This window comes from Pocillopora verrucosa, chromosome 4, assembly GCF_036669915.1.
Source record: "Pocillopora verrucosa isolate sample1 chromosome 4, ASM3666991v2, whole genome shotgun sequence".
NCBI classification, from domain to species: Eukaryota; Metazoa; Cnidaria; class Anthozoa; order Scleractinia; family Pocilloporidae; genus Pocillopora; species Pocillopora verrucosa.
In genome coordinates this window covers 23080479-23104128 of record NC_089315.1, presented here as the reverse complement: position 1 = coordinate 23104128, position 23650 = coordinate 23080479, and the positions used below count along the sequence as shown (strand labels likewise).

Below are 23650 nucleotides of genomic sequence, written 5' to 3'. Positions count from 1 at the left end.
ACAGTAATAACAAACTTTCCGATAACAACTTGGCAGGTGAATAAGTGGAAAAGAGGAGTTCTTTAATGTAATTATAATAACTTTCACTGCAACTTATGGTCTGTGTTCAGGTATACTTTTTGTTTAACAGGAGCCATTTCCTCGAGTACTTCATTTCCTTCATCTTCTTCCACATTGTCAATGAATATTCCAGCTCCAATCAATCTGTCTCCTGTTCGTCCCAAAGTTTGGTCATCAACTATTCCTGGCACCTCGTTCTTGCCTAGAATTTCTTCAGCTTCTCAGATTTCCGGATTGATTTCAAACTCCCAAACAACCGATAACCAGACTCAACTTCCGATGAAGACCTCACCACCGACTTCTTCTCCTGGAGAGACTTTAACCCCTACTTCGTCCAAATCTAGTAAGTTTCCCTCAAAAGGGCAAACAAATGTTTTGTACAGAGCTTATTAGGACCATAATTTTTTGAACCAAACACCCTGTAGCTCTCTCAAAAACATACTGTGAATCAAACAACAAGAAGGAACCTGATATCTGAGGGTTTTTTATTTCCAAATGTCTTCTATATATTTTTCTTTTTCAGGCTTGTCGGGTGCTTCTTCAGCTTCCTCCTCTATGCCGCCGCTCAAATTTCCGGCCCCAATTGATGTCACTTCCGATCACCCCAAAAAAGAAACTCGATTTGTTCCCTATAGGTCACGTGGCAATCCTCCCCCAATTTTTAGTTCCTCTCATAATTATTCAGCTGCAACCAATTTTTCACCCACCCTACTGAATCCAAAGGTCTCACTGTGTCCAAATCAATTTGGAAGATGTGATATTCCTCTTACGTCGTTATCAGGTAAGTCCACTGAAATGATGGGCAGAAACCAGTTATGGCACTCTTCGTATGTCGTAGATACCCATGTGCTTGTTGAAAGGTCAGGATAAAAATTCAGATCAAGAACCAAACGAAGGTAACAGCGCACAAACACCTGGTTTAGCATTCCTTCGTCTTTTGATCATCATAAAGATTTTTCCTTTATATGATCCTGCTGTTTTTTAGGATCAGGTGGCTCCACTCCACCGGTCACAGACGCAGCCCCAATCCCTCCTGCGTCCAAAACATCGTTATCTGCTAAAGTTACTAACTTTCCTGGTAATACCTCACCCCAAACAACATCTTATCCTCCTTGGGAATCTGGAGTCATCTCAAAATCTGTAAATACCACTAATGAGGTTGTAAATCCAAAGAAGACGTCACCCTCTACTTCATTTCCTTCCAAGAGTTCAGCCGCCGTTTTGTCCATGCCTACTGCGCCGTCCTCGGAAAAGGGTAAAAAAGAACCGTTTTCTATATCGTAAATTCAGGTAAATTTTTACAACCCGAGTTGAATGAGCTCCTGTCTCCATAGTAAAATGTGCGAGCAAAAACCATATGATAGCAACTGTGAAGTTAGTTCAAAAGTTATCCGTTTTGCAGGATCGCCAGGTCTTTGGATTCCGCTCTGTCTGTTTCCTCCATCAGCACCCATGAGTGTCTCTCCTGCTGTCGCTAACCTAAAGTTGCCATCAACTCCCTCTCCGCCTTTCCATAATACTTTAACCTCCACATATATTTTCTCTTTTAACTCCTGCAGGTTTCATAAATTCTACTGCAGCCGAAAACGTTCAGAATCTAAAGAAGATCACGCCACCTACCTCGTTTCCTTCAAACAGTTCAGCCTCTTTGACGCCTGAACCTGGTGCGTTGTTATCAGAAAAGACTAAAGCATGATTGTTTTACATGTCATGAAGACTGTTACTTTATCCTTCGCGTGAATTATTTTTCCTTAATTTAACTAGAGTTTTGAAACGTTTTAATAATCAAGGTACAAAATATCTCAGTTTCTTTTCTATTTCAAATTAAAGGGAACTAAAAGATATGCCCGTCACCAGAAGGTCATAGGTGTTTAAAATAATAGTAAGCTCTGCGTTCTAGTTTTCTTAAATTAAGGTACCGTTCTTTCAAGTAACACGCGCACAGAAATTTTATGTGGCCCTTGGGTTCTTTGAGCACCGAGATCCCTGCAAAAGTTTGGACTCCACTTTTTTATTCTTATGAAAACAACTTGCATATGTACTTTCACGCATTGCAATATGTTGCAGGATGCTTGAAATAGCTCCCATGGTCAGGAAACCCCAAAGTTTCCATAATTGTGATATTTAAGGGAGCCATAGTTAACTCTATTAGCAGTTGCCAGTAACCGTTACAGAAGAAGACGTGGTAGAATCATAAGGAGAAAGAGTTATGGTGGCATGTTATTTAAACTTACTCCATCTTGTTACCAGGTACTGCTTCGTCAGGCTGTTCATCAGTGTTTCCTGCGTCTCTGCTGAGGGTACAATTTCCTCCACGAGTACCTGTCGATAGTTCCGCGCCTTGTCCTTTTATCCCTCATGAACGTCCTCCATCTTCTTCTAATGGCTCCTTCCCGCCAGAATCTTTAGGTACTCCAGAGAATTCCCCTTCTTACTCCTGGCATTTTGTTCTACAAACTCCATCAAATCAAAACAGTAAAGTCACGTTATTTAGCAGTTTTACAAAATTATAAAAAAAGCATTTAACTCATGAGAATTACAGATTTTGTATTATCAATTTTCACAGAAGACTCGTCAAACTCCACAGCAGTCCCTTCCTCTTGGTCACGGCCAGTAAAACGTCCAAATCTAACAGAATCTCCACCTCTCAAGAATTCTTCCATTCTTCTACCTGCGGGTCGGACTGTTAACTTATCATCGCCTCTTCCTCCATCTAGTTCCCAGGTAACCTCTTTCCCCCCAGCGGTTTCTGGTTTCCCTGAGGCTCCAGCAGATCTTGATGACCTAATGACTATTGTTGCTCCGCCCCGGATGTCGAAGGCAACATCTTTAGCATCGTTCCCTTCTGCAGCGGGTTCCCCTTCTTATTCCGCTTCAGAAGCTCCATCCACAAAATGTGAGTAAACAATTTTTTCAAAATACATTTTTATCATTTGTTTTTAGAATGCTTGACGTTGTAGATTTGATTTCGTAAACAGGGCAATACATTGAAGAGAAATACTGAAAACCAAAAAGATATTCAAACTTGACACTGATAATTCTATTCCTGCCGTTATAGCTTGAAAGTGTTATGCATAAGATAGATTTTTTCTGAGGGATACTGTTTTCATTGAAGCAACTCACGATCATACTTAGAAAAGGTTTTGCCCCCGTTATGGATCAGCCAGGCCACAGAGGCCATAAAGCCCTTAATGAATTACATACCGTATCCAATATTCCACGTCTAGGTTTTGAATCTCATATAACGTCAGTACTATTTTCTTCCAGCGTGTTCAAACAGATGCAGCAGAGCAAGAATATGCCTTCCTTTCTGCCCGATGCGCTGTTGTAAACAACGTTTGGTCAGCAGCGATTCAAAAGATAACCAATCTTCCACATTGTCGGTGCCTTCCATGGAAAAAAAATGAACATAAATAGAAAAATATTTATTAAAAAAAAAGGAAGTGACCGCTAGTTTTAATAATTTTCCATTTGAACCGACAGGATTTAACTTTGAAATGATCAACCAGTGAACTGTAATCAATTATTACAATAAAAGTATGAAAATCGCTTTGGCCATCACAATCATTGAAACGTGGCGACTAAGATAGGTGACTTCTTTGAAATTTGAAGAAAGTTCTCTATCAAACTATCAACAGCTTGGGGTGCGTCAAAAGCATCGTGAACTAAATTCAAACTTAACACTACTTTTGCCCACAATGCATTTGTTAAAATTACAAGCAGCCCCTTACCAGCTTTGATTTCATATTAGTAGCATCGAAATTGTGATATTGATGATCTTCGCAATCAACTCAAATTTGTGTCAAAATTGGTATTATTCTGGGCGAAGCAAAATCAAACAATACATCTCACGCGAAGTTACATAGTTAAGTTATGTGACCCATGTAGCACCAGGACCAGCTTCCTTGAACGCTTCCGAATACAGGTGGCATGTCAAGCCTATTCAAGTGCATTTCATCGTTTTGGAAATTGCAACTTGGGATGAAGTTTTCATCGATCATCGTCTCTTTTAAACTCTACTTCTTAGTTATCTTGTCATTTTCAAGAGGTGGGGAAAAAGGAAACAAATCTAGAGATTTAACAGGTAGGATGTTTTTTAATGTAGTTTTAACCAAACAGTGATCTGGAGACTGTTGAGATTAAGACTTACTCAAATTTCATAATATCGGAAAAAACTGGATGTACCAGATGATCAATCGAGTGCATGGACACTAGATTACGTACCAAAAGCTCAGATTTGTCGGCTTAAATGTAAATTACTCTCGTAAAAACTATCGACTAAGCAATTAGAAGGAGGAAGTTTGGTATTCCTGTTAAGATATCAGCTAAAGTCCTCTACTTGAAATTCCTCAAAGTAGTAAAGCTCGTGACCTTAACTTAGCTAAACGCTGGAAATCAAAGGACAATAAGGGAGAATAGGAATGCGGTTCAACTGCACGCGTTGAAAGGCACAGAAAATTAAGAAAATAAGTACATTTTGTTACTTTGGTGTAACAAAAAAAGTTCACCCGAGCACGCGCACCATTAGTTAAGGAACCGCACGAACAGTTTAAATTCTATGTATATTCAAAGCTATTTCTTGGACACCACGGCGGTTACATTGTGTGTCAACCTCGCGCTTAAAATCAACCAAGTCAGTCGTAACCGCTTCTTTCCATTTTATTTTAAATAATATGATTATTTTGCTGAGTTTACAGGGTTATTCAGGAATCACATTACACCTGCACAAAAACTAATAATTAATTAAGTTTGAAATTAAAGATAACATAAACATCCTACTGTAATTTTGTCTCACCAAGGACATAGAAAGTAAGCAGAGAAAATAAATTAATCAGTTAAAAGAGGAAATGAGAAGGGACAATGTTTAGAAAGTTAACAGTCAAAAGAAGGCAACAATATTGATTTAATTAGTATCCGTCACCTTTCATACGCGCTACAGGGAGCTTATATTCCGTGACTGGAGCGGTTTTTTGTTTGTCTCTAAATCACGGCAGGTAATGGCGACATAAACTACTTTCCATTGTACGATTTTAACGAAATGGCAACAACGTCACTCAAGTTTACACATCTCAAAAGCTAAACATCATTGACAAACCTCGTTATGAGTTCGATAACTTGTTTAATTAGGCAACAAAACAAAGGTTGAAATTTAGAATATTCAAAAAGTTATTTTGGAGCATTTCGTTGTACTCGATCGTTCAATACAGGTAAAAGCAACAGAGGGCACTTTATGGGACCACAGAAAGGGTGACCATGACTACCTTCATGATAGATAAGGTATAGAAACTGTTATATTAAATTACTTTAAGGGGCGATTGCATAAGACAGGTTTGCTTTATAGAGGTAAGAACGACATTTGTGAAGCATTTATTCATGAAGTTTCCACTGACAGTTGACGGCCAACATGGATTGATAAGACAACGGCGAACAACGTCAACTTTTGGCAGCATCGAAAGAGGACCTTGTAGACACAGTGAGTATCATCGTTACAATCGTTAAATGCCCGTGTAACATTGCATTGTAACACAGCATGACATTTCATCTTTAAACTGGGTCGGTTCAGCGATTATGGGAGAAGTGGGTAAAATCAAAATTAATTTTTGGCTGGATAAAATTTCTATTTTTTAGAAAGTTTCATAAATGCTGCGACATAATTTGAATAAAGATAAAGTTCACTTCGCGAGCAAAAAGGTTTCGCTCTGTTTTCTTCACACTTTCCTTTCAGTGACCCATGGCGTATACTTGGAGAGATGGGACAGAATCGACTACAAGCGTGTCAAATTTCTACTGGCTGATCCGCGCTATCCAAATCTACCAAGTTTTGCGACATGCGTCAAAACATTTGAACAGCCTTCAAAGTGGGGAGATTTCTTTGGCTCTCGTTTAAGGACATACTTTGTTCCTCTGCAAACAGGATACCACTATTTCTATCTTTGTAAGAAACTTCTCCTTTTCAAATAACTAAGTTAAAGAGACGGCTCATCATAGTTGAAATTGAGTGCTAAACCGCATGGAACGTATGAAGGAACGCGTATGCTCTGTTAACCTTATTGGCTGGTATTCAGGTGAAACAACAGTTCTCAGCTCGTTTAAATACACTGCTGGAAGATAACTATCATACAAATCACGAGCTAATGGTTCAGCAGTTTTTGATAATTCGCTAGAAAACCCATAAGGCAGGTTCATACACTCGTGGGACCTTCAACCTGTCATCAATCGTCTTTTCCGACGCATGAATCTCTCCAAAGGCATAATCGCTTCTATACTATATAAGCGAATAATATTCTTAACGTTTTTAAATTCAAACACTTTTCCCCTGCACGTCCAGTGATCCGTTAATCCGTTTTTGATGGTGTTGCTTGCACGCGTGGAGCAGGAAATTTATCATGAGTTTCTTAGCGTATTTCATCCATTAGTTTCCCATTATTTTCAATCGTGATCAGGACAAAATTTTACTTTCGTCGATGAACAATTTACTCTTTTGGCTTACGGAACAGAAACGTCCTGGAGAAAAGTCTTACATAATCGATGATTATCATTTACTTTAGCATCAAATGCTGGAAGCGAACTCTACATCAGCCAAAACGAAAAACCAGAGATGAAGTCAAAGATTAGTGCAATAGATGGCGGGTTTGCCACTTATCAGTATGAGTTCAATAGGTGAGGTAAATTAGAGTATCTATTATATGGTGATAAGTTTCTATGTTTCTTAGGAAGACTTAAGCGTAGAGACTGAAATTTTTTTGAACGCATTGGAAATGTTTTCAGCTGTGGTGTATTAATTTTTTTAATGGTCAAATCCCGACATGAATAATTTCAAGCAACATTTCAGTGGTGGTACCTTTAAAAGAATAAAAGCTTAGTTTTTCGTTTCATGCTCTGAAACGGTGGAGGGGTGTGCATGCATGCCCACAACACCGGACACAAGCCACTCTGGAACGAAGTAAAGTTTATTGATCGTGACCCTTATTACTACACGCGCATGGTCAAAGAGGCAATTCATGTAAGAGCATCATGCTTTATAAGATCACGCATGACCAGTCGACCTCGTCGCCTGAAGAAGACTAGCAGTATGCAGTCGAAACTTCGCGATCTACATCACACGTGACTACATCGTGAGACAAACGAAAAACGTTGCTTTTATTGTTATTCACCACGATGAATAACCACAACCTTTTCTCGTATTTTCACAACTTGTTTTCGGAAAAAATTGAGTACGGTTACTTAAATTCAATTCCAGGTTTATCAGTCAAAAGTCTCTCCCAGTTTACCTAGTAAAAGGTAAATATTATTACATGGAGGCTGTATTCAAAGATGATCATCAAAACGACCACCTAGAAGTGGCTTTAAAGACACCGGACGGAACCTTTTACAAAGTGATTCCCTCAACGTTCTTATGGACTACACTGCCGCCACCGCCTGGTAGGTGAATTTTGTACTCTTCTTTACAATAGAAATAATACACGCAATCACGACTGAAAATTGCCTTGGGCCACAGGATAGGGAAAATAACCTTTAGTGAGGCAGTGAAATTTCCGTTGAGTCGTGTATTATTTTCTTTTCGGAGCAGCTTTTAAAAGAGTTGCTATTTTACCTTTTCCCATTTTAATTCTCAGCCAGAAACTTTACCAATATAGCCATTTTACTCCGAGTGGCCGCGCGAGCTGGTGCAAGAGCTGGTCTTGCATTCGGAGCGAATTGGGCGAGAAAGAGCGGAAAAAAAGCAGGCGCTAAGGCTGGTGCTGTTTCTGGGGAGGAAGCAGGGGCATCAGCGGGAGCCCGCGCAGGTGTAAAAGCAGCGATAAAGATGACAGTAGAGACACTAGAAAAGATATTTAATAAACTTCATGGAAATGACGGGCATAATTTTAAGATTCTTGTGAAGAATGCCACTGTGGTTTCTGTGAGTGGTCCCGGGATGAAAAGTGCAGGAAGAGCTGGCTCTGCTGCAGCAGCTGTAGCGTTAGGAGCAGCTGGGAGTGCTGTAGGGCTAGGGAAAGTAGAAATCACAGGAGCTGCTGGATCAGCGGGAAAGGCTGGAGCTGTTGGTGCTGGAGGAGCCGGAGAAGGTGGAGGAGCTGGAGGAGGTGGAGGAGGTGGAGGAGCTGGGGGAGCTGGAGGAGCTGGAGGAGCTGGAGGAGCTGGAGGAGCTGGAGGAGCTGGAGGAGCTGGAGAAGGTGTAGGCAGTGCCGCAACTACTGGTGGTGGTGAAAATACAAGAGGCACAAGCGGAGGAGTAATATCAGAGAAAGGAGGAGGCGGAGGTATAGCTGGTACTGCACCAACTAGTAGTGGCGTTGGTGTAGCAGGTGGAGGGATGGCAGAAGTCATGGGAGTCATGGGAGTTTCTAAGGTTACATCAGGAGCAAGCTCCACAAGTAGTGGTGTTGCTGCAAGTGTTGGTGAAGTAGAAATAGACGGCAGGACGTTTTCTCCAGATAGGCCGTTGGTCGTGATTCCGAGACCAGGAGAAGATCCACAGGAACTTGCCAATTCAAAGACGATGCTTTGGAAAGCGGGTGGTGCTACAGCAAGTAAGCAATTCAGAGTGTTAAACAAATTTGTGTATGTTTATTAAATGATTTTCAAATTATCATGAAAATATTGTTTCAATTTTTTTTTCGCTGCACGAGTTGTTTATTTTTTTCTGAAGTCTTAGAGGTACAAGCCACCTTCAATTAGAGTCGATTATTACCGTTTCCGTTCGTTGACCATGTCTGAGGTTCACTATTAAGTATTCAGGACCGTTTATTACTTAATTTTTAAAAAAAATTTTTGCCTATTGAGTCAATTGAAAATTCCTTTTAACCATTTCACTTTCTTGAGTGTAGCCCAATATAAGGATTCCAAAAGGGTTGTTTTCAGGCTTCAATTAAGTCTTCACATATAAAGTGCCTTTATTTTGGCAGTTGTGGCAGGTGCAATGTACACCTTTCATGCCTGGGACATACCATACACACAGGAGGACACCAACTTGAATTACTGCTGGCGATCAATAAATGGCAACCTTCGCATGAACCAGTTCTGCCAGGCATTTACAGCTCGCGTGCCTGCAATCTATAGCAAAGCCACCGAAAAAAACTTCAGCGTATCTTTTGAGTCTGTGTGTCGACCCAATCATTTCATACGACAGAGGAGCTATCATTTCCATCTTGAAAGGAGAGACGGATCGGAGCTCTTTGGTAAAATAATGATTACGATTTGAATGACATATTTCCTATTATTTGTAGATTGTAAATTTTCCATTTTTACATATACATTTTCATTAAACTAACGGGATCTACGTAAATATATAATGGGCAGATGAGAGCAAATAGCAATAAAATTTCACATGAAGGAAAAGCTTATATTAGTGCAGTTTTGCCGTTTTCCTCTTTACCTTCTTTCTAATTTCACTGAAAAGCGTGATGTATTTCGTTTGCAGAATCCAAGAGAAACAATTCAAGCTAATATTTCGGCAGTAAACGATGTAAATTTAAAAAAAGTATATATCTATTTTGCCGCTTGTGAATATTACTGTTGTCGTTGTTTTTATTAGACAAAGACAGCTCCTTTTACATCTTCTCGGTGATGAAATATGAAAGAAACCTTCTTTTCAACGCCATGCATAAAGATTGGTACATATGCCAAGAACTATACAAAGTAGAAGGCCGACAGATGATTTTAGACTTTTACAAGGGTGAACCCGATGTTCTTCAGCGCTGCTCCTTCTCAGTTTACCCTCTCCTGCTAGGCAGCAACAAATTTATGAACTGTAAGGACGTTCTTGGACCAGTGAAACATCGCGAAATCAATGGTCAACCACTTCCTCATCCCCCACATCTGATTCCTATTGCTCCACCGCCGCCATCTGCCTTGTCTCTATGTTTGCCAGTTTGCCAGGAACAAAAGTTTCCTTCCTCAGTTGAGGTTTATAGCGTCCCTGAAAACGCAAGTATGTCTTATTTTTTGACATTAAAGAATGATTATCGGATGGGTCTGTGTTATCTGCCGAAGCTGAAGGCTATTGTATATTGATTGAATGATCTCGTCCATCAGATTTTTCATAGTAATTCTAAAGGATAATCAAATTATGTATACGTATACACGTATACATTCATTTGTACGTATGAACCCTTTCGGATCTATCTATTTTCATACCAAGCAAGTCCTATTTTGTGCATACAATCGGTGGGCGTAAGCTCCTTAAGAAGGATTGAGTTTAAGGGTAGCGCCATTCAAACTTGTGAGAACCTTCGCAACAATTTTTTCCATGCGTGTGTGTGGATATCGCCCACTGGCTATACAGTTACCCAAGGGTACGCCGAGTTTCTAAGCGCTAACCCAAGTGCCTTTTAATACGATTGACATACAATTACATTTTTGGACCAAGAGAAAACTCACAACTGATTATAGGCTCTCCATTTTCACCTCAGGGATATATGATCAACAGAAAAAAATAGCACAGCCAGAAGATTATAAAGAAACTTGTTCACGTACGATTCCGTATCATTATATAAACAGTTTAAAATCGAGTTATGGGTTATTATTACATTCACGAGGTAATCTCTTGTTACGACCCATTTTTGTTTCAGCTATGTGTGTTGCATTACACTTCATCAATGACTTCGGTAGTCCATTTAAATTGGACTCTCCTCTTAAACACGACGGATATCTTGTCAATGGGTCAGAGTTTAAACTCAGATTCATCGTAGACCACCCCAAGTTGCATAGCTACGTAAAATTCAGTGCCCGTGACCCGGCAGGTGAAAGCAACCTTGTCTTGAATGGAAAATCCACTTTATTGGAGCAAGTAGTGCCTGGCTGTCCGATCTTTCGGAAGATTTCAGTGAAATCCCAACAAGGTGATTTCACGGTCTGAAAAATTAAACCATACATATCTATAATCTTGATTTCCAGAGGTTTACTTTGTGAATATGACCTTGATCCATTTTCTCTAATTTCTCCCCGGATGAAACTCCTTATGAGTATTGAATGATAATTAATAACCTTTCAGTTTGATATGCATGAGATGATAATTTAAAGACAAATGATTAACACAGTAACTTGATACCAAGTCGTAGTGTAAAGTAAAACTGCAATTTCAATTGACCTTGACTTGCTTGGTCTTAATCTCTTAGCACCTTGTAAACCGTTCTTTGTTAATTACAGGACGTTTTCAAGAAAAAACACCATTAGCATCAGTTACATCTCAAGCACCGCAAGAGGAATCTGTAGGTCTATCACCTCAAAGACCATCATCACTTCTCCCATCCCAGCTTGCACCACCCCTTTCACCTTTACCTCCAGCTTATTCTGCTTCTCATCCTATCTCAACATCGGTATCAAATTCTGCCAATGTTTCTGCTGCCTCAACAGCTTCACCTCCTCCTCTTTACGGTCCAGTATCGCCAGTGCAGCGAAAAGCGGGTAAGAATTCTCGAAATTTTATTTTGATTCACCTTGGCCATTTAGCTTTCCAGGCCCCTCTCACGTCCTTCCACAGTCCAAACGGTATTTCTCTAACTAGAACGTTCTTCTGTTTTTACAGATAATGGATCCGTTCACTATCATTTCCACTATTATCCAACAAAGACGTTTCCAAATGGTAAAAAAAAGTATTTGCCTGCGAAATAAGTGTTTCACTGTGTAGATGCATTCTACAATGGTTGGGAGACATATTTTGACTTATTCACCCTAACTCTATCATCTCCCCTCCGGAAGTAAATTTCCACAATTTTTCGGCGAAAATGACCAAGGAAGCCGTACAAGATTACGACAACAATTAACGTAGAAAAGGGTGGAAGCATTGGCTCCCAGATATATTATGGACCATGGGATGGTCTTTTCCAGTGAGATTTCAAGAATGCTAAAATAAATTTGCATAGCACATCAAAGCGCATTGGGAATTTATTGGGAATTTAAATGCAACCTAGGCGCGAGTAAAATGTTTTTGCTTACAACTAAATTTTTTTTGAAGTCGATAATTTCCTCCTATTTTCTCCTCCTCCTTGGCAACTTAACATACTAAAGTGAAAAGTGACCTTATTGTTTGATCAAAAATTGTTTTAAGTAACTTTCATGTTGCAACTTTCTGCAAAAGTTTTGCTCATAAACAAATATATCCCTTGCAGGTTGTCCAAGCAGATGTTCCAATTCGGCCCTATGCCCTTCTCTCTCCTGTCCGTTACAATGTTGTAAGCCAGACCTTGACGAATATATTGACGATCAACTTAAGAAATAACCACTCTATCTAATTTGATCAGTTTATCACTGGTCTATAATCGAACGTCGGCAGCCAACGTGTAAAGAGGGGGATTTGTTTTAAAAATAGAGAAAAGATCATTCACTAATAGTAGGAGACTCGTTCCTCTCTCCGCCTGCATCTCCAAAATTTAAAGGCTCAGGTAGGTCGAGCAGCCTTGAATACACTTATGTGGCCGCAGCAGATGTTAACAAGGCAACGACGTACAGAGAATCTACCAGAGGAGCCATCCTCTTTTACTTCAGTTCCATACTAGAGGAATTATCTTAAATAAAGAAATCCAAAACGATGCCTTGAAAGTACTTTCTTCACAACGGCTGCCATACGACATTTTCTGCTGAAATAATTTTTATATTGTTTGTTTTTGTATCTAGGTTGTCCATTTAAGGCCAACCAATCAATAAATGGCTAATTTAATGACTCTGTCTGGTAATCGAAGGTATCTTGAGTAGCGATTGGTTTTACATCTGATTAGTTGAGAAACCCTAAGGAACTCTTCTTGGGTTGCTGTGTAACAGTTTAACTTGCAGCTGGTTTCATGAAATAGATAGCAAAATAGAATAATTTAATTTTCACTCTATTTTCAATGACCATTCGTGTCCATGGACACATTTGGTTTTTTTTTTCGCAAGTGATAAGCATCTTATTTCTCCTTATGATGTTTAAATAAGTAAGCAGCTAGACTGGTGGTCGCCATTGAGGTTGCCTAGTTTCTACGGTGAGTTGCGCCAATTTAAAGAAAGGAAAGAAATGTCCATCAAATACTGTTTTTTTTGGAAGAGAAAACAAAAGAACGCCTCCTTTAAAATGTAAATATTAATAGAGATTACTCGGGAAGGCCCTGATGGAAAAAAAAACTGGCAAATATAGCTACATAAAAATCGTGTTTTACCAAAATGTTAACGTTGGACGCTCTGATGAGTCACAATTTATCAGGGTAATGTATGGCCGCATTTGGCAAACTGATCAAGTTTGATTCACTCCAGAGACAGTTGTCAAGTTCTGTTCATGTTACTCCACAAACATTTCACTGCACGGACGTTTAAATTTGGCTAGTAGCAATTCACATGAGTGGTATTACATGCCACGTACGGTAAAACGGGAGTTGAAATGCGATTCTTTAATCTAGTGATAATTGTAAAAGAATGCGAAATAGCGTCTATTTGTGACCACAAGTCATAAAAAAAAGAATCACATACGCATTCTCATATTTGATGTATCCATCAATTTACAAAGAAAAACTCTTGATGAAAAATTGTTCGCGAGTTACGTGACCAATCAGAAACCCTTTGTTAGTCAGCAGGTGCTGGAAGAAACTAAGTAAATCTGTAGAAAGTGCGATTAAATCGTTACATCTTATGTCTACTTAGCCATCTGAAACCTGGTATGAAGTTTTCATCTATCATTGCTTATGCTGAACTGTACGCTTTGTTTATGGTGTTATTTTCAAAGGGTGATAAAAACGGAAGAAAATCAAGTGATTCAGCAGGTAGGCGTATTTGTTGTCACCAGCGAAATTTTAGAATCCATTCACTGTTTTGTAAATCTGCGTACTTTTCGAGTAATGGAATTGAACGCCTTCCCTTATTTAAATACAACTATGGGCATATAATCAAATATTTGAAAGTATACTTTGCCGCCGACTCGTTCGAAACATGAGGGACCCCTGCGGCGTGCTCTTAAGTACCGTGTCAAACACAGTTAGAGTTAAATTCAAATTTTATCGCGTTAGAGAGTGTATGTGGAAACATGAACATGGTAAAGTGAGCTTATTGATTTAGAATAAAGGGATAGGTTTCTAAGAAAACTGTGGTGTTGGGTCGGTGGGAGTCAAAACAAGATAATTCGATTTTATCAGCTGGGTTGGTAATGTGAATTGGCTTCCGTACAGCGATTCTAGACCTTAAGTTTCGAGCGCTAGCCTCTTGTAAGGGCGAATGGCCAACAACTAAAGGCTCTTAAGAGGGATTAACGCTCATTATCAACTCAACTGATGAAACCAAATAACCTTATTGACTTAGACATTGATCAGACTTCCTTTGGTATCTACTCTCTTGTACTTGTTTGATTTTAGTCTAGGAACAACTGTCTTCGTAAATTTGAAGCTCTTTCCGCTTAAATTATCATCATCCCTAAATCTCAACTTCTCAAACTTCGTAACTCTATTTACTTCGTTAGATTCTTCTGTTTGGTTAGCACAAATTTTAAAATGAAATATATAACTCTAAGCTTACTCTAGACTGGATTGGTGAGACTCAGGAAAATAATAAATTATTCTAGATTAGATTTAACTCGAACAAAAAGATGTTGATCTAAACGAATGATCAACCGTATACTGCAGGTCCTTTTTTATATGGTCAACTGAGTATTGACTCTTAAACTTCGTTAAGCATAGCAAGCTTCATTTCACAACCATTGACTGCGTTTTGAGATTACTCAGCAACCTGGTCGCTAGATTGTAAAATAAACGATTAGCTCGTGACATGGTTGCACACCAATGTATCAATTCAAACTGAGGCGCGTAGCTGACTTATCCAGAGTTGTTTGTTAACAGCGCAATTTGGTTTTCGCCAGTTAAGTTCATTCCTGAGAAGTCGTGCACTTGCGGCCAGAGTTTTCTTTGGATATTTTTAAAATTGAACCACAGCATATACATTTTAATGCCGGGGATGGTGGAGCTTATTCCTTCTTCAAAGTACGAATTTTCTCTTGTTTTTGATTAAAGTATGTAATGCCCACACTTACTTAGCTTGTTACTGACAACGGAGTCCACATTATTTCGACTCATACTTAAGTATTCGGTAAATTTTGTTTTCCTTCATTTTAGATATTGTAATAAAAAAATTCGGATTTCTGTCTGAACTGAGCCTTGGAAACGATTTTTTCTTCCACTGATAGTTGACGACGGACTGCTAAGACGAAGGCGGGCGTATAGATTTGGAAGTACGAACGAAGGACCTTGCGCCAACAGTAAGTTACATCGTGAAGACTTTGTCCTCAGAAAGTTCTTAATTGCTTTACAACATAGATCAAAATCTTACAAACTCTTTGATTTTTTTGCCACAACAGAGCTGTCTGAGGTGCTTGCGTCTGCAACAAAAAGCCACAATGTATTGGTTTTTTTTGACGAGATAATCGGCGCTATCTTGACCAATCGGCTTGCGATCAATATCTCTATTACTTCACAATAAATACAATGCTATAGACAGATTATTCCATAAAGAATGTAGTGTACCGCTTTTTTCCTACCTCGTTAACTTCTTGCTTTTGTTACTTTAGAATAAAAATCTACTTGGTATTTCCGCATGTAAAGTGTAAAGTTTTGCATTTGAGATCTACATCATAGTAGACTTTTTGGTGCGTAGTATCGCTGAGTATTTTTACGACTTGTCCTGTACTTTGTCGTGCCCGTAAGGCGAGTCAAAATACAAACCACACATGAGACAGGACAAGCAAAGCAGATACAGAAGCGTAGAACACGCAGTTGACAGGTTAAACAGAGTTTTTACAGTACAAAAAGAAAACAGCTGTCCTAATATCGCATAATATTTGTGCCCAATTCGCTTGTTATCTGTATTCTGCTTACTGACCAATGCATTACTGGCCAAAGAAAAAAAATTGAAAATGAATTTAAAATGAAGTGGATTTGAAAAATCTACTCCAGAATAACAGAACTGCTCGTTTCATGTTACACACAAATAAAGCTGCACTCTTCCTTATAATTGATTAAAAGAAATTTTATTTTAATTTCAGTGGCCCATGGTGTTTACCTGGAGAGATGGGACAGAATAGATTACAAACGTGTCAAATTTCTATTGGCAGATCCGCGATTCCCAAACCTGCCAAGTTTATCAATATGTCTTCCAACATTTGAACAGCCTTCTAAGTGGGGAGATTTCTTTGGGACCCGTTTGAGAACTTATTTTGTTCCCCTTCAAACTGGAAACCACTATTTCTATCTCTGTAAGAAGTTCACACTTGTACTAATAATCTGTGAATATAAGAACATAAACATAGTATTGCGTGATGCATTCTCAATGGGCTTAATTGTCATGGGCGAGTATCGCGCACGCATTAACAACGTGGCCGTTTTCATTATAGTCCGAGGTTACCAACGAGGGAAACCGTAATTTTCTCGTAGACGGTCGCGATGATAGCACCATTTGATCAGCGTTAATTACCCCAAACGGAAAAACATTTACTTTAAGGAAGAATTGTGATCAATAGGAGCTGAATTAATTACTTATCAGGATGACATGGAACCCTACCTATAGAACTAGAGGGGGAGAGAGAGAGTTATTTAAAGTTTGAAACGAATGAACTGAAGGCCAAGGCTCCAGCTCGCGGAGATAATCGTAGTTTTTATCATGAAATTTCGATATTTTCGGTAAGGTTATTCGAGTTTTGCACGTTTTCCGTGTACGTGGGATACCCCATAATAATGCCTTTTTAGATGTCTTTGGTACAACTATCAATTATGCCGAGTAGGAAAGAACTTGGATAGTTTGTTTATTTAAAGAAGCTACCAGAATGCAGTGCAGCAACTAACCAACAAACTAAGCAGAAAGATAAAAAGCATCTTATCATCTTTTAGACCACAACAGGTGCTTTGAAGGCACTGATCCCGTTGTGAGTTAGGTATGCAAAGATACAGGAAAGGACCTAACGCTCTCTTGCAACGACGTCCAAACGATTCTTATCAGACTCTTGTTAAACGATGAAATTTTTTAAAATTTCCCTACTACGTTCTAGCATCTGATGCTGGGAGCAGACTCTACCTCAGCCCAGACGAAACGCCAAAGATGAAGGCACAGATTAATGCCATATTTGGTGGCTTTGCCACGTATCACTACGAATATAATAGGTAATAGTAATTGAAAAATTACTTCTTTGTACAAGATACTTAAAAAAATGCCGTTAAGTAATGCCTTATTCCTTTATGCAATCTGATACAATTTTTTCTAAACATTTTTCTGTTTTACTTCATCGTTAGATGAAATTTGATTGTTATTTGACTAGCTTACTGGCTTCCGTGACGCGCATGTCATTTAGGAGAGTGAATATGGGAAGTACATGGCCTTTTCGACATTCTCAGGAGTTCAGGGTTGTTGAAGTTTTTTTTGCTAAAAGTCAGCTATTTATCAATCATCACGATTATCGAAGTTAACACTTAAAAATCCGTTTTATGTGATGACTGAAAGCTTGTTTAACGTTGAGTAATTTTTTTCATCTCTACTGCAGGTTCATTGATCAAAAATCCCAACCAGTCTATCTATTTAAGGGCAAGTACTATTACATGGAAGCTATATTCAAAGACGACCATCAGAACGATCACCTAGAAGTTGGATTGAAGACTCCAGATGGAACATTTTATAGAGTAATTCCATCAAAGTTCCTCTGGACGAAACTTCCTCCAAAACCAGGTTGGTCGATTTTTATTGTTTTTCATCGTTAATGTTTTAAATGTAGGGTTTTCTATCGTTTTTTAAATGTACATTTTAGGATAACTTAGTGAAGTCACACTAGTCCAATTGCTATTTTACCAAAGTAATGTCAAAACTCTCACACGTTCGAGGGCTTATCGCTCACACTTTCCTGTCATTATTTATTAGCACAGAATGCTACTTACCGGGCAATTTTACTCAAAGTGGCTGCAAGGGCTGGTGCAAGAGCCGGTTCATCATTTGGGGCGAAATGGGCAAGAGAGAGTGGAGCCAGAGCTGGAGCAAAGGCTGGTGCAATAGCAGGAATGAAGGCTGGAGCATCCGCGGGGGCTCGTGCAGGTGTTGAGGCTGCAATAAAAATGGCATCAAAAACCCTTGAGGAAGCATTTAACTCTCTTCATGGTAATGACGGGCACAAATTTAAAATTGTGTTCAAAAATGGAAGTGTTGTTTCTGTAACTGGTCCGGGAATGGAAAGTGCCCCTGGGAGAGCAAGCGCCGCTGCAGCCACTGCAGCATCAGGAGCTACTGGAAGTAGTGGTAACAGTGGTGTTTCTGGAACCCCTGGAATCGCTGGAACGGCTGGAATAGCTGGGAAAGCCGGCACTCCTGGCACAGTTGGGACCGTCGTAGCTCCTGGAACTGGAGGTGGAGGTGGAGGTGGAGGAGGAGGTGGGGGCGGAGGAGGGGCTGGAGGGGGAGGTGGTGGAAGTGCCGCAGGCGCCGGAGGTGGAGCCACTGGGGGTAGTGGAGCGATAGGTGGGGGTATCGCAGGCGGAGGTTCGGCAGGTGGAACTGTGACAGGTGGTGGTGTTGGTGTTGCTAGTGGAGCAAGTGCTGTTACTGCAGTGTCAACTGGTGTGGCTGGCACTCCTTCACAGGTTACCTCAACCACGAACTCAGCAAGTGGGAGCAGTGTAGCTGTAGGGGCTGGTGAAGAAGAAGTCGATAGTTATGCCCTGTCACCTGAAAGGCCATTAACGATAATTCCAAGACCAGGGGAAGATCCCCAAGCCCTGGCTACATCACAGGCCATGCTTTGGCCAAAAGTAGGGGGTGCAACAGGGCGTAAGTATCCGATTCTAAGAAGCTTTTTTTTCAATCATTCACCACCTAAACTGTATCATTAATGAACCTCATATTCTTACCTAAACTCAACATACAGGAGTGAGGCCTCATACTAAAGACCTTAATTTCTTTCAGTCGTCGCAAATGCAATGTACACATTCCACTCATGGGGCATACCATACAGACAAGAGGAAACCTATCTAAATAACTGTTGGCGGTCAGTGAATGGAGTCCTCCACATGAAGCCATTCTGCCAAGCCTTTATCGCTCGAGTGCCTGCTCTTTATGTCAAGGCTACCTCAAAGAACTACTCCGTATCCTTTGAGTCCGCGTGTAGGCCTGGTCATTTCTTAAGACAAAAGAACTATCATTATCTTCTGGAAAAGAGAGATGGAACGGAGCTGTTTGGTGAGATATTCAGTACGATTTGTTGAATTTATATGCGCTATTTCCCGATCACACTGTCCAAGCTGTTCCTCATATTTGGACGAGAGTATTCACGATAATAATTAGTAGATTCAGATCTTTGGGTACAGTGAACAGCAAGACACAGATGTCTAAGTTCGTGTACTTATCTTCTCTTAATCGTCACCAAAGTATAAAAATCCAAATGTGACTATGTTCACGCTAATGCACCAGTCACTAGAATGCGGCCTGCTGATGGCCATACAATCGGGTCTTGAGAGATTCGGGTCTTGAGAGAATGGTTTGAGTTAGTACGGAAATGGACTGCATTTGGAGGAAATAAAATTCACCCATCCATGTTTTCATCGGGCACGATGACTCAAGTTTTCTGACCCGGAGTTAAGCAGCAATGAAACTTGGTCTAACACTCTGCCATCGAGAAAAATAAAGACAAGGTTCTCTTGACTTTCACTTTTGTTCATTTCAGATAAAGACAGCTCCTTTTACATCTATTCGGTGATGAAATATCATCGGAATCTCCTTTTCAACGCCATGCACCAAGACTGGTATATATGCGAAGAGAGTAATTGGAAAGAAAGGGATCCTGCAATGGTTCTTGACTTTTACAAAGGTGAGCCGGATGTTCTACAACGTTGCTCCTTCGCTGTTTACCCGCTCTCGTTAACCAGTAACAAGTACATGAACTGTAAAAATGTCCTCGGTCCAGTAAAGCACAGAGAAATTAACGGACAGTCACTGCCCCACCCACCTCCTTTACTGCCACATCTTCCTCCGCCGCCTCCTCTCTTGCCTGTATGTTTGCCAGTGTGCCCGGCTCAAGAAGCGGGAGGAACTTCTGGAGTGGGAGGAACATCTGCTCCGAATTTTCCGTCCACAGTTGGAGTTTCAAGCGTCCAAGAGAGTGCACGTACGTCTTTATTTTTATGCAGTGTAAAATATGGTTTAACTCTAATGTGTCATTGTTGCCAAAGCTGAGCTGCTCGACATTTCCTCTTGGATTGGGGTTTACCGCCTCCAGAAAGGCTGTCAGCCATTGGTTTTAGTTACCCCTAGCCTCAAAATGTGGGTCAAGTAGCACGTTCAAGCATCGAAACGCCTGTTGCAAAAATATAACTCTTAACTTGTCCATTATTTTCTATCCAGTGTGTGCCAAACCATATAAATTCGTTTGTAAAGTTGATAAATAAGCGCATTCAAAATGTGTAACAGGACTTGCAAAATTTAAATTAGTTTACGTATCAGCGTTTATTGGTTTAATGACTGATGAGCCACAAATAAAGTTTGAATGACATGAAAAGAGTCCAAAAGCTGCTCTTTGTGCCACAGCCTGCTGAACACTCGACCCCCCCAAAATCCCTATTATTTGACTTACAATTGGATGCATAGGTCACTTTTTAAAACATTAATTTAATGAGTTGAGCTTCGCATCTCAGAAATATAGCAAAAGAAGTCTGAAAGCTTAGGTCTCTGATGGTTGACAAAAACAAAGCAGAAACTTTCTATCGACCAATTTACTGAAATATAATTCTGTTAACATTATACTTTCTCTTTCTTTTTTCAGCCATGTGCGTTGCATTAATTTTCATCAACGACTTCCACAGTCCATTTAAAATTTATTCCCCTCTCAGAAAAGATGGATATCTCGTCAGTGGATCAGAATTTCAGCTAAAATTCATTGTAAACCGACCCGAGCTGCATGGCGTTGTGGAATTCAGTGCCCAAGACCCAGCAGGAAAAAGCAACCTTCTTTTAAACGGAAAATCAAGTATTCTGGAACCAGTAGTGCGAGATTGTCCTATTTTTCGGAAAATTTCAGTGACATCCCTACAAGGTGATGTAAAGTGCTGGAAACTTAACAATTTCCTTAAAATCATTTCATAAAAAATGAGATTTTAGATGGGTTTATTTCCTACTATCACAAATCTCACATTTTTCCTCTGTGCAATGAAGCTGGATAAAACTTTCGACAAAACTGTGAGGGCCGGAGTCAGAAATTATGTACCAAGCTAAATTAAACACGCAGTTTGATGTGCTTTTTACTATAATGTAACGTTGTATAGGCGCAGAAGAACATATTGCTTCTCTTTTACATGAAAAAGGTGAAATGCAAGTATTATGTACTATTATGTACGCACAGCCGCGCACACCCAGAGGTATATGTATCCACTATGATGGCTCGATGGGAATGAGAGGGGCCAAGTGCGCTCTGGGCCACAAATGAAGTTGTTCTTTGTTGCTGGTGTATCACAGGTTATGATCTTGATGAAAAGATTATCTTCAAACTTGAATTTTACCGTGTCCTCAAAACATCCCTAATTGGAAATCTTTTCTTAAACGATCTAAAAGCCACAATGCATTATCCACTTATAAAGTGTATACCAGCCGCTTAAATAGGCATCTCAACTGAGTAAATAATTTGTTTTAAGTTTCAGGTCCATCTCAGGCAAATACATCAAGTAGTTCATATGCTCCACCGGTGGAATCAGGAATTCTTTCACCTCAAAAACCAGTACCGTCCCTGCCGTCTCAATATGGACCCCCATCACCACATTTGCCTCCCGCTCCGCCACCTTTTCCCTCGCCTCCAGCAGAAGCACCTGCCTCTTCCACTTCTCATACTCCATCGGCAAATGAACCGTCAGTTGCTCCCCCTCCGGTACCAGCTTCAGCTCCTCCTTCCCCGGGTCCAGCATCACCATCGCACCACAAAGGTAATGTAATTTACAATCGATGACAACGATTCATTTAGCTACTTCTATACTTTAACTTATCTATCTCCCTATTCATAGTAATGCCAAGAGATTATAAACTATTTATAATCTCCTGTTAGTGCCCAAACCTTTCCCATGGTAATTTGCTTCCTTTTTTTCTATTACAGATAATGGATCCTTTCACTATCATTTCCATTATCACCGGTCGAAGAATCCTTTAAATGGTAAAGAGATTATAATTGTTCTTATACGAAAAGTAGTTCTCGTTATTTAGGTTTTTGTTACATGAACAATACTAGGACGATTATGACTGAGTAATCATACGGTAAACTGGGTAAAGTGTAGCTATTAAACTGAGAGAGGAATTAAGTCAAAAAGCCTTCGAGGTAATGGTTGGTATATAGACGGAGACGTGAATTAAACGCCGATTGCTAGAAAAATGCTGTACAAAAAGCCGTAGGTTTCACTAAAAAAGGCATGCTATTTAATAGAGAATAATACATGGGCGCACGTAGATATGGAATTTCTCTTCGAGTGTTCAACTCGATAGTTCACGAGTGAGATGTTGAGTTGAACACGAGAAGAGAAATTCCATATCTACAAGCGACCATGTATTATTTCGTTTGTCATATAAACACAATAGCCCTTTACTGACAAGAAAAGCCGACTTCCCCAATGAATGAAAATAAATGAATCGACAATCCCCAAATAATAATCGTAAAGTGCGTTGGCGCTAACTCTTAAATGGAAAAATGCGTTGAATAATGATTACAAAAACAACAATGGTCGTAAATTTTAATTTTCCAAATTCTCATTTATTGACTTTGTCCTTACCGACAGAAGAAGTCTTTCAGGTAAACGGCCAAAATAGGCTAGTGGCAAATCTTCCAGTTGTCGATTTTCATTCTCAGCCGAAAGAAATGCCAACACCAAAGCCACTGAATACATAACTTTCAGTTTTTCTTTCAGTAATTGGTTTTCTTCCCCTTCTAAGAAAGTTTGAACCTCGCTGTCTGTCAGCGATACGGAATTTTTAGTGTTTTAGCCGCCATAATTCGAGAAAGCTCCGACAAACAACTTGTTTTGAGAATCATGAAAACTTTGTCGTTCATTCATCAACCTAACCGAGTGGCACCAAAGGCGAGTGACGTGTCACCAGCTGATTGGCTATATCAACACACGTGAAAAAATACGATATATTTTCACGTGTGTTGTCACGGCTTTTCTCAGGGCCGGAAATCCCTGTATAACACCGCAGTTTATGCGATAAAACATTTTTAAACATCGTTTTGAATTTTTCACGTCGTCAGTAGTTCCCAATTGCAATGCATCTTTATATACTAAAAAAGATACTTACAAAATATCGAAAATGAAGCTCCAATATCTTATAAGTTTTTTGGAACTGCAATTCTCCCACTTCATGCTCTGGTAATTCGCTCTCTGTTACATTTTATTCTTGACAGTTTTTTTTTTAGCAAGTTAGAGGGTGACCTCGCCAGTATTTTTTCAGACTAGTTTCAGTAATTCATCTCACGGTGCGTATTTCCGATGTATTGGTCACCAATAAATATATTTCTCTTGCAGGTTGTCCAAGTGAATGTTCTAACTCGGTCCTATGTTCTCCTCAGTCTTGTCCGTTACATTGTTGTAAGCGAGACGAAAACGATTACATTGACGACGACGAACTTATACAATAA

At 39.7% G+C, this 23650-nt stretch overlaps 2 protein-coding genes across 2 annotated transcripts; both read left to right on the top strand.

The window, feature by feature from the left end:
* Positions 1-180: 180 nt before the first annotated feature.
* Positions 181-12716, top strand: LOC131778773 (uncharacterized). Its single transcript, XM_059095220.2, has 16 exons — positions 181-403; positions 584-841; positions 1046-1315; positions 1620-1724; positions 2311-2469; positions 2627-2956; positions 5786-5995; positions 6609-6720; positions 7301-7482; positions 7677-8594; positions 8970-9242; positions 9599-9994; positions 10635-10904; positions 11212-11469; positions 11591-11647; positions 12679-12716. Exons 1-16 carry the CDS (start codon positions 181-183, stop codon positions 12714-12716), a joined length of 4059 nt encoding a protein of 1352 aa, XP_058951203.2.
* A 974-nt stretch (positions 12717-13690) lies between these two features.
* Positions 13691-23650, top strand: LOC131778772 (uncharacterized). Its single transcript, XM_066165399.1, has 10 exons — positions 13691-13793; positions 16058-16267; positions 17057-17168; positions 17546-17727; positions 17917-18816; positions 18952-19224; positions 19709-20149; positions 20804-21073; positions 21675-21953; positions 23538-23650. The coding sequence occupies exons 1-10, from the start codon at positions 13691-13693 to the stop codon at positions 23648-23650; spliced, it is 2883 nt and encodes a 960-aa protein (XP_066021496.1).

Excerpts from the sequence above, each read along its gene's own strand:
- LOC131778773 (XM_059095220.2), top strand. The coding sequence starts at position 181 with ATGAATATTCCAGCTCCAATCAATCTGTCTCCTGTTCGTCCCAAAGTT. Across the intron at positions 404-583 it reads CCCTACTTCGTCCAAATCTA|GCTTGTCGGGTGCTTCTTCA; the intron begins GTAAGTTTCCCT and ends TTTCTTTTTCAG. Across the intron at positions 5,996-6,608 it reads ATACCACTATTTCTATCTTT|CATCAAATGCTGGAAGCGAA; the intron begins GTAAGAAACTTC and ends CATTTACTTTAG.
- LOC131778772 (XM_066165399.1), top strand. The coding sequence starts at position 13,691 with ATGAAGTTTTCATCTATCATTGCTTATGCTGAACTGTACGCTTTGTTT. Across the intron at positions 17,169-17,545 it reads TATCACTACGAATATAATAG|GTTCATTGATCAAAAATCCC; the intron begins GTAATAGTAATT and ends TCTCTACTGCAG. Across the intron at positions 18,817-18,951 it reads AGTAGGGGGTGCAACAGGGC|TCGTCGCAAATGCAATGTAC; the intron begins GTAAGTATCCGA and ends AATTTCTTTCAG.